This window comes from Melanotaenia boesemani, chromosome 22 (genome assembly GCF_017639745.1).
Source record: "Melanotaenia boesemani isolate fMelBoe1 chromosome 22, fMelBoe1.pri, whole genome shotgun sequence".
Taxonomy (NCBI): Eukaryota; Metazoa; Chordata; class Actinopteri; order Atheriniformes; family Melanotaeniidae; genus Melanotaenia; species Melanotaenia boesemani.
Window position 1 is genome coordinate 12,294,429 of NC_055703.1, and position 12,947 is coordinate 12,307,375.

A 12,947-nucleotide genomic window follows, 5' to 3' on the forward strand; every position below is an offset into this window, starting at 1 on the left:
ATATGCTGCTTTCTAAAGACAAGGACAGAATTGCATACCTGGAAACAGTCTTATTTAAAAAATATATATATTTAAATCTTTCTGAATGCATTAAAATTCTATGAATTCTTCATTATTGTGCAATTGCTAACTTTGCCATATAAATCTAAGGCAAAAGTCCATTTAATGCATATGCATACATGCTTTTGCTCAATCCTGCAGCAGCAGGGGGATGCAGGTTATTGTGACCTGTGCTAAAAGCCTAGGCCCTTCTGCAATCCTCTTAGTCCCTGGTTTAGATCCCTCTGTGTCCCTTAGGAGGACAAAAGCACCTCCTCTCACTCATCTCATCCAGCCTATCATTCACATCTACACCCTCAGACCTCCTTTTACCTCCACCTGGATGGCATTTGTGTTAAAAGATAGAGAGAGAGGGAGAGAGAGAGAGAGAGAGAGAGAGAGAGAGAGAGAGAGAGAGAGAGAGAGACAGGTGGCGGTTCATCCGGATGAAAGTAGGTGTAAAGTAGTGGAGTAGCATGAAGGAAGGAGCATATGGAAAAGGTGTGTGAATTAGTAACAGTAAAATAAGTGGAAATACAAAGAACACTCAAACACACACAAAAAAAATCTACATTTTGACCAACAGAATAAGTATGAGCAGAGGGCTGGCAAACAGGAGGCTGACAAATAAATTACCAGATAAAATAGTCCACAAAATGTGGAAGGTGCAGACAGCTTAAGTGTATTAAAAAGAAAAAAAAAAAGGAATGAATTTGTATGAAGAAAATGGTAGATTTCTAAAATAAGTTGAATTAAATGACAGCATCGATACCGCTTTTTTCCTGTTTGAATTCATTCAGTTTGACATTCAAAGTCTCAAACTGCTGGCAGATTAGTGGAGGCTTCTCTTTCAGTGACCTGCTTTCTTGAGTAACTCATGGAGTGACGTGGAAATAAGCTCTTTTGGAGTTAAAGCCAATTTGCACTCAAAGATTAGGGCAGATCTGTCTGAACAGGCCAAAGACACAGTCTTCCTTTGCCTGTTTCACACACACTCTTTTAAGAGATCTTTCCATCCAGCAGGTCCTGTAGTGGAGGAGAGAGAGAGAGTAAGGTAACAGGGATGGCAAAGAAACAGGGGAGGTGGGATGGAAAGGCCTCTGAGACTGCATTGATTTAAGAAGCAACCTGAATTTAAATATAGTTGTTTTAAATATAGAAGTTTGGGTAAGCAATGGTTTATGCACACGTGCGTGCCAAAACCAGCACAAGAACACACAAGCATATCTATGAAGTGTTGACACTGTCTTTATTTCAGTTATAGTGCAGCCAGGAAGCTGTGTCACTTTTTTTTTTGATAAGAATGAAATAACCATTTGTTTTCTTTAAAAAAGCTCTGTTCTGGATGCGTTTCCCTTCAGTCCTACGTGGCAGTGAGACAATACTGAGCTGAACTTTAAACTCTTACTTTTGCACCTCATCTACATCGCACAGCAAAAAAAGAAATAAACGGCGATGACACACAAAAATATGTATTTTCACATATACAATCACAAATTTGCATAATTCAAAAAAAACAACTCTACAGTTTCATCCCAAGTGTTTTTAAATCAGGCTTTTAGTTCACAATGAACAGAGAAAAACAGCATGTTATTCTGTAAATGCAGCAAAGTTGGGGACAGCAAAGAAATGCAAAGTCCTTGACAAGTTGTGTTGGTAAATGCTGCAGGTGACTGCAAAGAAGTTAAATACAGCAGATGGCAAATGTGAGAATTTTGTCATTTCTTTGCTAATTACTCAACTAAGTGTTTGTAAACAAAAAATAATAATAAAACACCCCTCTGCAATGTTGTTTGTTTGGTAACAGTTAAATTAATCAACTTTTTTTTAGAGCACTAGTAAATAAATTAGCATATTAAAAGACTATTCAAGCTCTCAGGTAAAACAATACTGGAATCCAGAGTACAAAAGGTGGATGTGAATTTTGGTTGTGGATGCTGAGCAGGTTGCAGGTCCTTTAATATTTTGGTCCTTTTAGGGTCCAAAACACAGTTGGACAGAAAAGCATGGAGCCTACGTGATCAGCAATTTGCTTTTCATGATTAAAAAAACTGTTATGTAGACAACCAGCACCCCTCACTTTCTCTCAAAACCAGAATGCTTTACAGACACACCCACAAATACACACTGCTACCTTCTCGAGTTGGTCCCAAGTTACATTACTTTGAAGGATGGCCATCTGGTTTGAATTCCTGGCTATCCCTCCCTTCCCTTCCCTCCTCCTATGTCCTCTTTCTGCTTTATGCCAGGTAAGCCCCTCTTCTGTCTTCACTCCCGCTTTGCTCTTCCCTTCTTTTGCTTCTTTCCATTTTCCTCAACTTCTTCCACATTACTGTGACCGTTAGTCACAGCAGAAGTGCCGTTTGCCACGGGTTTGCCTGCTTTCTGCGATGAAGGTTTGCCTCTGTAAGCGTGGTAGTAGAAGTTGGCGAAGAGGATGATGAATGTGACAGCGTAGCCAATCAGAGCCCATTGCATCCAGCAGGGAAACGGACAGCCAGTGTAAAGAGAGTGGCCAGCATGGCCGATGGTTACATGGAACTGAATCTGTAAAAAAAAAATAAAAATAAAAAAAGAACTGTTACATATCTTAACTGCTTCATGACAGATTTGAACTTTGTTTTTTTCGGGGATAAAACAGAACAAGCAGATTATGTTGAACTAATTTATCTATTTTGAGGCTGATAGTTATGTAAAGTTACTAAACATCACACTTTACAAAGGCAGACTTCTAGACACATTATCAATCATTAAACCGGCTTTGTGGCATCATCCTCTCCTTCACTTCCTGTTTCCTGTCTTTGGTGAGAAGACTCATAAATAGTAAAGAGGGAGAGGAGTTGGCTGCTCTCAGCCACAAATGATTATCAGATATATGTCTAATTAGCTTCAACTGCAACTTAAAGCAAATGTTTGGCATGTTTGCAACTATTCTCTAGTAGCTTAAGGAGCTATCTCTGTCTTTGTGTCTAATTGTCACTTTAGACAGGTCTGCTGGGAGAGAAAGACAAAACAAATGTAAATTTTTTAAGAGAATTCTGTCGTCCACAGGAGAATTTCATTACCCTAACAATAACCATTATAAGGCTTTTAATAGCTAAGCTACATTTCTATAGATAATACCCACCATCTGAATAATGGTGAGGTATTTCTTCCACCAAAGGTACTTCTGCATATGAGGTCCCAATGCAGCCAGGCCATAGTAACCATACATGAGGACGTGGATGGAAGAGTTGATGGTTGCACCGAAATATGCTGCAGAGATTTAAGTTTGGTCATGTTATTTCTGGGCAGCTTACAAGTGCATAGACAAGTGAGATGATTATCCTGTTACTCACACTGGCCACCAGGCACCCACTTGATGCCGATCCACCAGAGGATGAACATGGTGCAGTGATGGTAGACGTGGAGGAAGCTGACCTGGTTGAACTTCTTTCTCAGTATGAAAAAGACTGTATCCAAGAACTCAACTCCTTTGGAGATGTAGTACCACCAAAGAGCAGAGGCTATCTGAACACACAAAAGGGTCAGAGTGAATTACTGCATCTTGGGAAAGTGGCTCTCCTACACAACTTTTAAGTGTTTACTCAAGACACTGGAGAAGATACTTTAGCATATCAGTTGGTTGAAAGTCTTAAAAAAAAGTCTTGTTCATCCTTCCAGTCTGTGTCTTATTCCATAAAAATGACTCTTAATAATTACTCCACAGCAGTGAGTTTGCATCATGACTGCACGGGTAAAAATCAGATCACAGAAAGCTATTGCAGATGGCACACAAGGACAGTCATCTTACATTTATTTTGTACTGTTTCCAGTACACAAAGTAATGGACCGGATGACTTTTCTGACATTGTTTTTAAAACATATTCTACACAAGAAATAATCCCATGGTATCAACACGTGACAAATATCTACACATTCTCTTATCTAACTTTGCAAGGTTTCCTCCTTATGGACAATATCCAAAAAGGCTGCTCTCTAATCCATGGCACTGTGTCATCTCTTATCCGTAAGGCCACTGTGACAGAGCAAAGGCCTAAAGGTGGAGGTGTGGGTGGGGCTTCAGGGTGGCGAGATCATTAGCCACACCCTCTTTGTGCTAAAAGCAGCCAATGAAAAACTGCCGTTTTTCATCCGCTCTCTGTGTCTTACCTGCTTTAACTCACTGCTATATATGATTAGTGCAAAGTTTACACACCAATTTGCTAAATTATAAAAAACATTCAGTTATTAAGAGTGTGTGGTTATTAATGCACTGGCAGACTGGACATGCATAGATGAGCTTGGTGATGCGTGTGGAAGCTCACCCTGACTTCGTTGACATCATTTGAGTAGTTGACAGGTTGACAGAGGTAGCTGTACCCGGCTGCTCTCGATGCAATCAGGAGCTGATGAGAGGTTGCAAACAGCAAAGTCAGACCAAAGCTGAGAGCGGGAAGGTTTGTTATTTTTAACCGATTTAGACAGAGCAACAGCTAAAGTAGTGAACATTAGTCTTTTCTGGTGACTCAACCTAAACGAGCAGGATGAAAACATTTAAAGATGCTAACAATGAGTCAGCATAAATGTTGTAAAAGACTCCCAAATTCATTGTTTTCCAAATTAAATGTAATCAGTGCATCAGATGCTACTTCGTAACGGCAAGGATAGAAAGTGTCTTCTGACCTTTGGGCCAGATATAGCGACAGTCTTTGACATGGAAGGTTAATTTGAAACATCCTCCTTACAAAGGCAAGGTAATGAAATTTGTAATAACTCCTGTATCATTATCATTTTGACGCACCAACAACCTATAAAGCTAGACACTAATCTCATTATCAGACCTGCAGAGTCTGCCTCTCACACATAACTTTGTATCAATCTCGTTAATGAGCTCTAATCTGGGAATATGATTGTTTTGTAATCTTTTAAATATATGCTTATCGAACATGAACATCCATTGTAGCTAAAGCTGCCAATGCAGATACTAAAGAAACCTGCTAAAATCTTATTAAGTAGCCACTTCTTCCATCTGTGATCAACAACATATCTTTTCCTGACTGACAGCGGCGCAGCACTGACCTCTTTGGCGATGTAAAAGTTGAGAACCACCATGCTGAAGTTGTAGACTATGAGGGTCTTTCTGAGTGTGTAGGGCTGGCGGTCCTGCATGTATCTAGGACCCGCCCACAGGAAGATCAGGTACAGGCAGCTGATGGCCAGGGTGGGAGAGGGAGAGGACATCAACGGCCAGTTCTCCACCCTCTTGTCTGGAAGGAAAATGTGTTGTTAATGTTAATGTCAGGAGTAGATTTGTGGAAAATCAAAACAGTCATTCAGCCAGTGTCTATAGCTGATCCACAAACTCAAACTGCCAACCTTAGACCACGTCAGATATATTGTAGTGTGCTGGTAAATGATTACTTTGTTGTTAAGTCCCAAGAATGTGTTAAGAGGTGAAAATATACATTAAATTGATATAAATTCAAGGTGAAATCATTGTTGTTTCTTGCTTTAGCTTGGTTTAGGTACATACATGTATAGGCTAAATGCATATTCTTTTGGTTAACACATCTAGAAAGAAGACAAAATATCCAGTAGCTACAAAATTGGTATGAAAACAGTCAAAATCTCTAAGACTGATTTAAATCTACAAATCTTGTTCTTATAGCACAGAAAACCATGGAAATGTAATTTGTTTAGTCATTCATCAGCAGTCATTAACATTTCACCTCTGTGACTACACCATTGTAAAAAAATACTATTTTATTTAAATTATCACCTTTTCACCATCTTTTTATTTCAGTTTTGAACTTTATGTCTGGTTGTCTGTGTTGAGTCTCTATATAAGATAATTTGTGAGAATCTCTCTTTTTGACATAGGCCTATGCCTTCGGTTCTGATTTTGTTTGCTGATGTTTTGATGTGATGTCTGTCCTATGTGTGTGTTTTGGCTGCAAAATCAATTTCCCTTTGGGGACAATAAAGAAATTGAATTGAATTGAATTTTTCATTAACAATAGATTGACTGACAATATAATTAAAAAAACATTGATCAAGTTGTATACTGCTCCTGTGTGCGTGGCTTAAAAACAAGTGAAAACAGCTTACCTGCTATAGTAAGGCTCCATTTGTAAAACTCTACAGTGTCATTCACAAAATGTGTTACAACCTCCATGGCTCTATCTTTGGTCTTGATTATACTGTGAGGAGAAGTAGAGAAGCAGAATACCAAAGTCAGTGAGAGAAACCATTTACTTTTGGTACATTCACAGCCTTTACTAAGCATAATGGTCATACTTGCAAATGTTGCATACTGTTTTTAATATTTGGATCTTGGATGTAAGGGATGCAATACCATAAGATTCTCACAGTTAAATAACTTTTGGTAAAAATCCCACCTGTTTGAGATCAAGTTAAATACAATTATCATATCTTTGCTGTCATTTACAGCGTTACTTTAATTTACAAAACAGGATATTTTGGTGTCTTATATGAAAGAAAACTTTAATGCAAAAAGGAAATAAGTTGCATGCATGTGTGCTTATCTCTTCCTTGCTAGTTAAGTCAATATATATGAATCAGAACTTGTAATTGCTGTTTGCATAAAGGAATGGATACAGTTTCGTAAATCCACCTTTCACCCTCAAGGTGCACTTCACTCTAGCCCTCTTTTCACTGTCTCTCTGTTCATCAATTAAGGGATTAAAAAGGTGTACACTGGGAATAAAGTTGCTCTGTACAGTGAGACAGAGCTGCACAACTAAATGACACTAATTCGGCGAGGTTACATAACAACCAGCTCTTATCCACCACAGAGCTGAGAGCTTTTGTCTTTATATTAATCTATTATTAATCCGATGCGTCAGATCAGCTGTCCTTTAAATAATTAATTGCTCAGTATAGAGTAACTACTGTCTAACCATGTCAACAGCAAGGAAGTGCTGAGCACTCACTGCAATGTTGCCCATGGCTGTCAGGATTAAATAATCTGCAGAATGGGCAATCTTTGCAGGATTTCATATGATAACACATCCAGTTAGAGTTTTCGCTTGGTTGCAGAGGAAAGCCAGATAAGAAAGGGTTAACCGGGTTTGTGCAAGAACAAAAAGACTGGAGCGCATGTGTCAGCAGGTTTCGCTGGGACCGCTCAAGAGGCTTAAATACAATTGATCAACGAGCTTACATGTAGGCCTAAATACAAATACCCAACGATCCGCAAGCCCGATGGATATCTCCCTGCAACTCCCCAAAAAAGGGAAAATGTCGGGGAAAGGACAACTATTGTGATATTGCAGCAATAAAAGGGCATTACTGTATTAAAATGAGGGCTAGCAGCTAATTAAAACACTTGTTTTATAGTCGTTTTGGTTAAGTAAAATTAACTGTGTAAATGTGACCTGGCTTAACAGGTGGGTGGTTTAAATGTGATGAGAGCGACTAAATATGAATAGAAAATGAATAGCTTTTAAACTATAAAAATCCAATTACAAATGACCTACATATAGATAACTGATTCCTTGTGGATAAAGGGGCCCTCTGTTTTACTGCACGGAGGTAAAGTTATCTAATTAACGCCTACAACAACCGTCAAACTTGGAGTTCACAAATTTCAGAACCAAAACCTGAGCAAGCATTTAATATGCCCACAAACAGGTTATAAAATGCTTATAAGCAGTTATAAAAACAACCATATACTTACATCTTTGATATTTAAAAGCGTATAATGACATCCGGTGCAATTTGACGCCCAGCTCCGTCCAGTTATTGCTTCGCTTCTTAATTTTCTTCTTCGTCTGCCTTTAAAGCTGATTAGTTTCCTCGCCGCTTCGGTTACAGTTCGACATTGAACAGCAAATTTGGCAAGAAACTAGACAAGGCAAGTGAAAATCTACGGCTAAGATGGTCCAGCTATGCATGAGGTCCTCGCCGGCCGCTCAGCCGCATCATCTTCCCACAATCTCCTGGCCACCGAGAAGCCAGATGGCTTTGCGCATGCGGGGATTGTCTGACGTGGGTCGCGTGTATTTGCGCGCCCGCGACAGGTGTTGGCTGCTCTGCTTATTGTCGGTAATTAGCCTACTGCTTGTGTGTTAATCAGTTATGTATGAAGCCCCTAAAATCAATTTCCAGTCTAAATATGTAATGAACTTATGATGTACCAATGGGTACAAACATGGGAAATCACTTGTAGCAAGTAGTTTGCGGAACGATAATAACCTATTTTATAATGTTGTATGCTGCTTTTGGCAGAATTGTATAATTATGAATGAATTATTTTTAATATATAAAATAATACTGGCCCATTTAAGCTGGCTTTAGTGGATATGCCTAACTTGCATTTAGAGTATTTAATTAATTATCTCTTTGTGGTCCAGTGACATCCTGTTGCTGTTTTATCTAACTTAGGTAATTTTTATTTCACATTGTTAATTTTGGATCTAGTTATGGTTGTTCTGAATATCAGTTTAAAAATGTTTTACTTTACATATATGTTATGTAATATTGTATCTCTTTTTTCATCCAGTTTGGTCATAAAATAAGATGTTTTGGATCTTTTTGTGGTTGTTTTGTGGACTATCTTTGACTTTTTTTTGCCTATTAAAGGTAACATTTCTTTTCTTATTGTGGCTATTTTATGTCTCTGTTTTGGAGACATAACATATGTTTTACATCTGTGTTAAGGTCAGAAGCCCCCTGATTTCTATGTTCCCATTGCCTGTAAGGTGCTTGTGTTTCCTTCATGTACTCTGACTCTTCAAGAAGCCTACATGAGTGGCAATCAAAGTCGGGTTTGGGATCCCATGTGGGTCATAAGAAACCAAATTGGGGTTTGGAAAATTAAATAAAAATTGAAAATAATTTCTAAACGCATATTTTTGCCTCTGTTTTAACTGACTTATTAGTAATGACTGTATATTTCAACTAGTCTTGGTGAGGGTTGTAAGTCTCTGCCACTGTTTTCTTGTGGTCTGCAAAGTGAAAAGTTATATCTGGTTTGGGAATCCCTGACTTCAATGACATTAAATAAATAAATAAATAAATAAAAGTTCCTGCCAAAGTTACACCACTAGATGGTGGTGTCAAGCTATGATAAAATCCTCATCACATCCAGTACACCAAAACTCTGGCTTACTGTACCAGTTCAGGGTCATGCAGAAGCCTATCCCAGCTGTAACCGAGCAACCAGTGAGGTATGCTCTTTGACTAAATCCATCACAGCGACAGGGTTAACAATTATGTATATAGTTTAGAATCTCCTATTAGCCTAACATGTATTTTTTTGGACTGAAAGTAGCTAAAAAAAAAAAAAAACCCACACATTTACAAGCAGACCACCCCCACCCATACAAGATTTGAATCAGGAACTGTCTTGCTTGTGAGAACACTAACCACCACACTGGGAAGCCCCTGACACAATGTCTAGTACACAAAGACTATGACTTCCAAGGGAACTAACAAAGCCAACATATTTTGGCTCAAAGGTTTCAGGACTGTACTGTGTTTTGAAAGTCTGCTGTATTCAACTGGCTCCCGCTGTCGTTTTATAGATTTGCTCTGTTACTTTGCTTTTCTATCAAGAAGGGTGACAGTCCAGCTGGACTGAACTTACTTGGAATGAAGACTAAAGAGCTGCTACTATCCTAAGCAATGAAGCAGGAGAGAGTTAGGTCTAAGCGCTTACATGTGTCACATGGTTACAATTTAAATGTAGAATTCTTCTAAAAAATAAATAAATAAGGAAATAGAACAACAGTATTTGGTTCCCCCTCTCTGTAGTAATACACCATGCATTTAGATATGTTCCCAAAAAAAGGAACAGTGAGATGTATAATGATCTGTCTAATTAGCTGTATTACCCTTATACAAAGAGCCTAATTTATTCTGCTTTAATCTTGACATCAATGGTGACATACAGTTTATAAATTAAATGGAGAATTCTGTTTATACTCTGCACAGACTGAATGAAAAAAGTTGTTTCAGGCACTATTTATTCCACACTGGCCTTAATGGTTCGTTAAGTCTCTGCAATTGCACTATAATTATGGTACTTGTATTACTTTGCTTGGGCAACACAAAACCTCTCATTCCTAAAATTTACAATCCTTGACACAGTATCTTCCCCATTAGATAAGTGAGAAAGCACAAAACTTTTTGTCAGTGCTGCCTCATATGAGGAATGTTTTTGTAGGTTGATGGATTTTTGTGCAGCTGGAGTCATTTCAGTATTTGTCATCATCAAGGGAACTGCAGCCTTCATGCTCTTCACCTGCCTCTGGACATGCAGAGAGCTAGTTTGCCAGTGACCAATCAAAACTTTTTTTCAGGCTCATGACGTCTCACTTTGTGTGACACACACATGTACAGGTACCAACCTGGGCCTCCCTCCTCTTAATGTTGCATTTGAATCTGAAGGAGGAATGTCGACCATCTTGTAATTAGAGATGTCATGAATGCTGGCCTTTACTTCCATCAGCCACATCAGGGCAGTGTGGGAGGTTGGGCTGGCTGCAGACTGTTGGCGACATAAAGGCACTTAATATTAGAACAGCTCTGAGCACTGCGAGCAATGCTAGGCTCACAAACAGAAGGCAATCTGAAGTAAAGGGGCTTACGTGACATTCCCATCTGGAAAGTGAGTCCTGTTAAGATGTGGTCACCCGGCTTTGTGGTGATCTAGAATTTGGGTTAAATCTTGGATTTACTTCATAAAAAAGTCAATGCAAAATTAAAGTGCTGATTATTTTCCAAGCTACTTGAAAGTAAAAATAGGAACCATCAGTGAAAATGCAGCCTTGTAGTAGAATACTAATCTTTACATTTTTCTTAGAAATCGAAATAAACAAACTATAATAAAGTGATTATAAAATATGTTTTGGGAACTTGATGAACAATGTCTTTTCCATGAATCGTGGATGTTTTGAATTAAACCTTTGTAAAACTAAAATAAAAAAAATTCAGGTTCTTGCTTTGGAGGAAAAAAGAAAAAGAAAAATAGATAAAAAGTAAAGGTATAGTATAAGGGATTTATATAGCATGTTAGATAGATTCCAATGGAAAAAAAAACAAAACAAAACAAAGCAGGGAAGTAGATACAAATAGTGTTTCCTGAAATGTATATGTTCTAATGAATTTGACCACATTATTGTAAAACAGGAAGAGTAAAAAAAAAAAAAAGTTTCTTCAACAGTGACCTACAAAGCACATGAAAATTTGATGAAAACAAACAAGCCTATTTTTTCTTTTTAGAAAAATTACATTGTTGCAACATAATGGATGAATGATGATTAAAAAATAATTTAGTTAATAAAGATAACAATAACAAGCAGCCCAATAAACATAAAACTGTCATTATGGCTCTCTCTCTCTATTTCTTTTTTTCTTTCTTTCTTTCTTTCTATTTTTGACCTCAAAGTCATCCATCAGAGATATATTTGGCTCTGATTTATGCTGGAGCATTTTCTGCACAACCCACCACACAAAGTGAAATTTCCCTCTGCAGGGCACATTCACAGCTAAATACCTGGGATAAACCATTTTCCACATACTTCTGGGCCAGGGAAAGAAAGCCTTTAGGGAAATACCACTTTTCCAAAACATTCCCCCTGGCTCTTGTGCTAGAGAGGGCGGATTCAAAATATTGCAATGTATATTATCTATTTACATCTGCTTGCATATGAAAGACTAGATACACCCACATGTTACCAACATTGTCTTAAATAAATGTCAAAAACTGGGTGAGTGGCAATCATGTGTGCAAGTAGCATGGACAGGAACAAGAGTCTAACTCAATTCAGCCTCTGTCTCAGCCTGTGTGGCCAGAAAATGACAGGCTAAGATAAATAAAGTGTATACAGTCGTGAAAAAGAAAGTGCACCCTTTTTAATTCGATGTTTCTATGTAACAGGACATAAAATAAGAATATATAGCTTGTCTTTAAATGGTCATAATAATAAGAAAGTTGAAAAGAGCTGATTATATTGATCTGAAACATGAAGCAGTGCTACAGTTTCCTTTAAATAATCCAGTTTGTCTTAATCAGATCTCCTCTTAATACAGTTTCTGAAGTTACATCTAATTGCCCTGAGACTCTTCCTTACATGGTTTGTGTATAATCTGGATCATGTCTGTTTCATTGGAGCCTTGTCATATGGTTTTAATTGAATGGACCCATGCTTCAGGTGGAGATTTCATTCGGTAGCCGATCCCTCCCTGTTTATAGTGGCTCCCTAGATGTGGCATTAGGTCACAGCTTGTGCCATTTTGTGGATAACTGGGCTTTTTTACTGCTTCCTATAAAAACAGGAATTGAGCTGCACATATTGACGTAGTCTACATGTTCACACACAGACACACACACACTCTTGTCCTTAAATGGCCCCGGTGTAAAGGGAACTCTTCCCCTTGTTGCAGTGTACCAGGGCCCACAAACAGAAAGTAGCTCTGTACTTATGCTTCTTCTTTTCTTGGTTGCTCATTCAGTGTCACAGCATGTTTCCCTTCTCAATCCTCTCAGTTGTTTCCATTCATCATCTTCGTTCATAGACAGTTTCCCTTCTGATTTTCTTCACATTTACTTGTGCACCACAGTATCCTCAATATTCCTAATTCTTAAGTCTTGGTCTTTTTTTGCACAAAAACAAACATGTGAACACCTTTGTCAATACGGAGCAGGTTAGCTAAGATAGCAAAATGATCATTTAAATAACTAGAACATATGTTATGAAACGGATAAGTTACAAACAGATTCTTGGGAGAATTATTTAGAATTTAGAAAAGGGGTACATGTGCTTTAAGTTCTAGGTGTAAAATCTCTATTTACATAAAAGCAAAGATGAAATATGAGATAGAAAGTCTCTTAGAAATAATACTGATAATAATAATAATAATAATAGTAAAAATACCTGTAATTATTGCATGCTTCATTC

At 38.0% G+C, this 12,947-nt stretch overlaps 1 protein-coding gene across 1 annotated transcript; it reads right to left on the reverse strand.

Annotated features, from left to right (window-relative positions):
* Nucleotides 1-1,271: 1,271 nt before the first annotated feature.
* LOC121634190 (elongation of very long chain fatty acids protein 4-like) lies at nt 1,272-7,968 on the reverse strand. The gene is made up of 7 exons (XM_041976702.1): nt 7,721-7,968; nt 6,130-6,221; nt 5,101-5,288; nt 4,347-4,427; nt 3,378-3,549; nt 3,167-3,294; nt 1,272-2,586 (listed from the first exon to the last, which is right to left on the reverse strand). The coding sequence occupies exons 2-7, from the start codon at nt 6,194-6,196 to the stop codon at nt 2,308-2,310; spliced, it is 915 nt and encodes a 304-aa protein (XP_041832636.1). The 5' UTR covers nt 6,197-6,221; nt 7,721-7,968; the 3' UTR covers nt 1,272-2,307.
* Between the last annotated feature and the right edge of the window lie 4,979 nt (nt 7,969-12,947).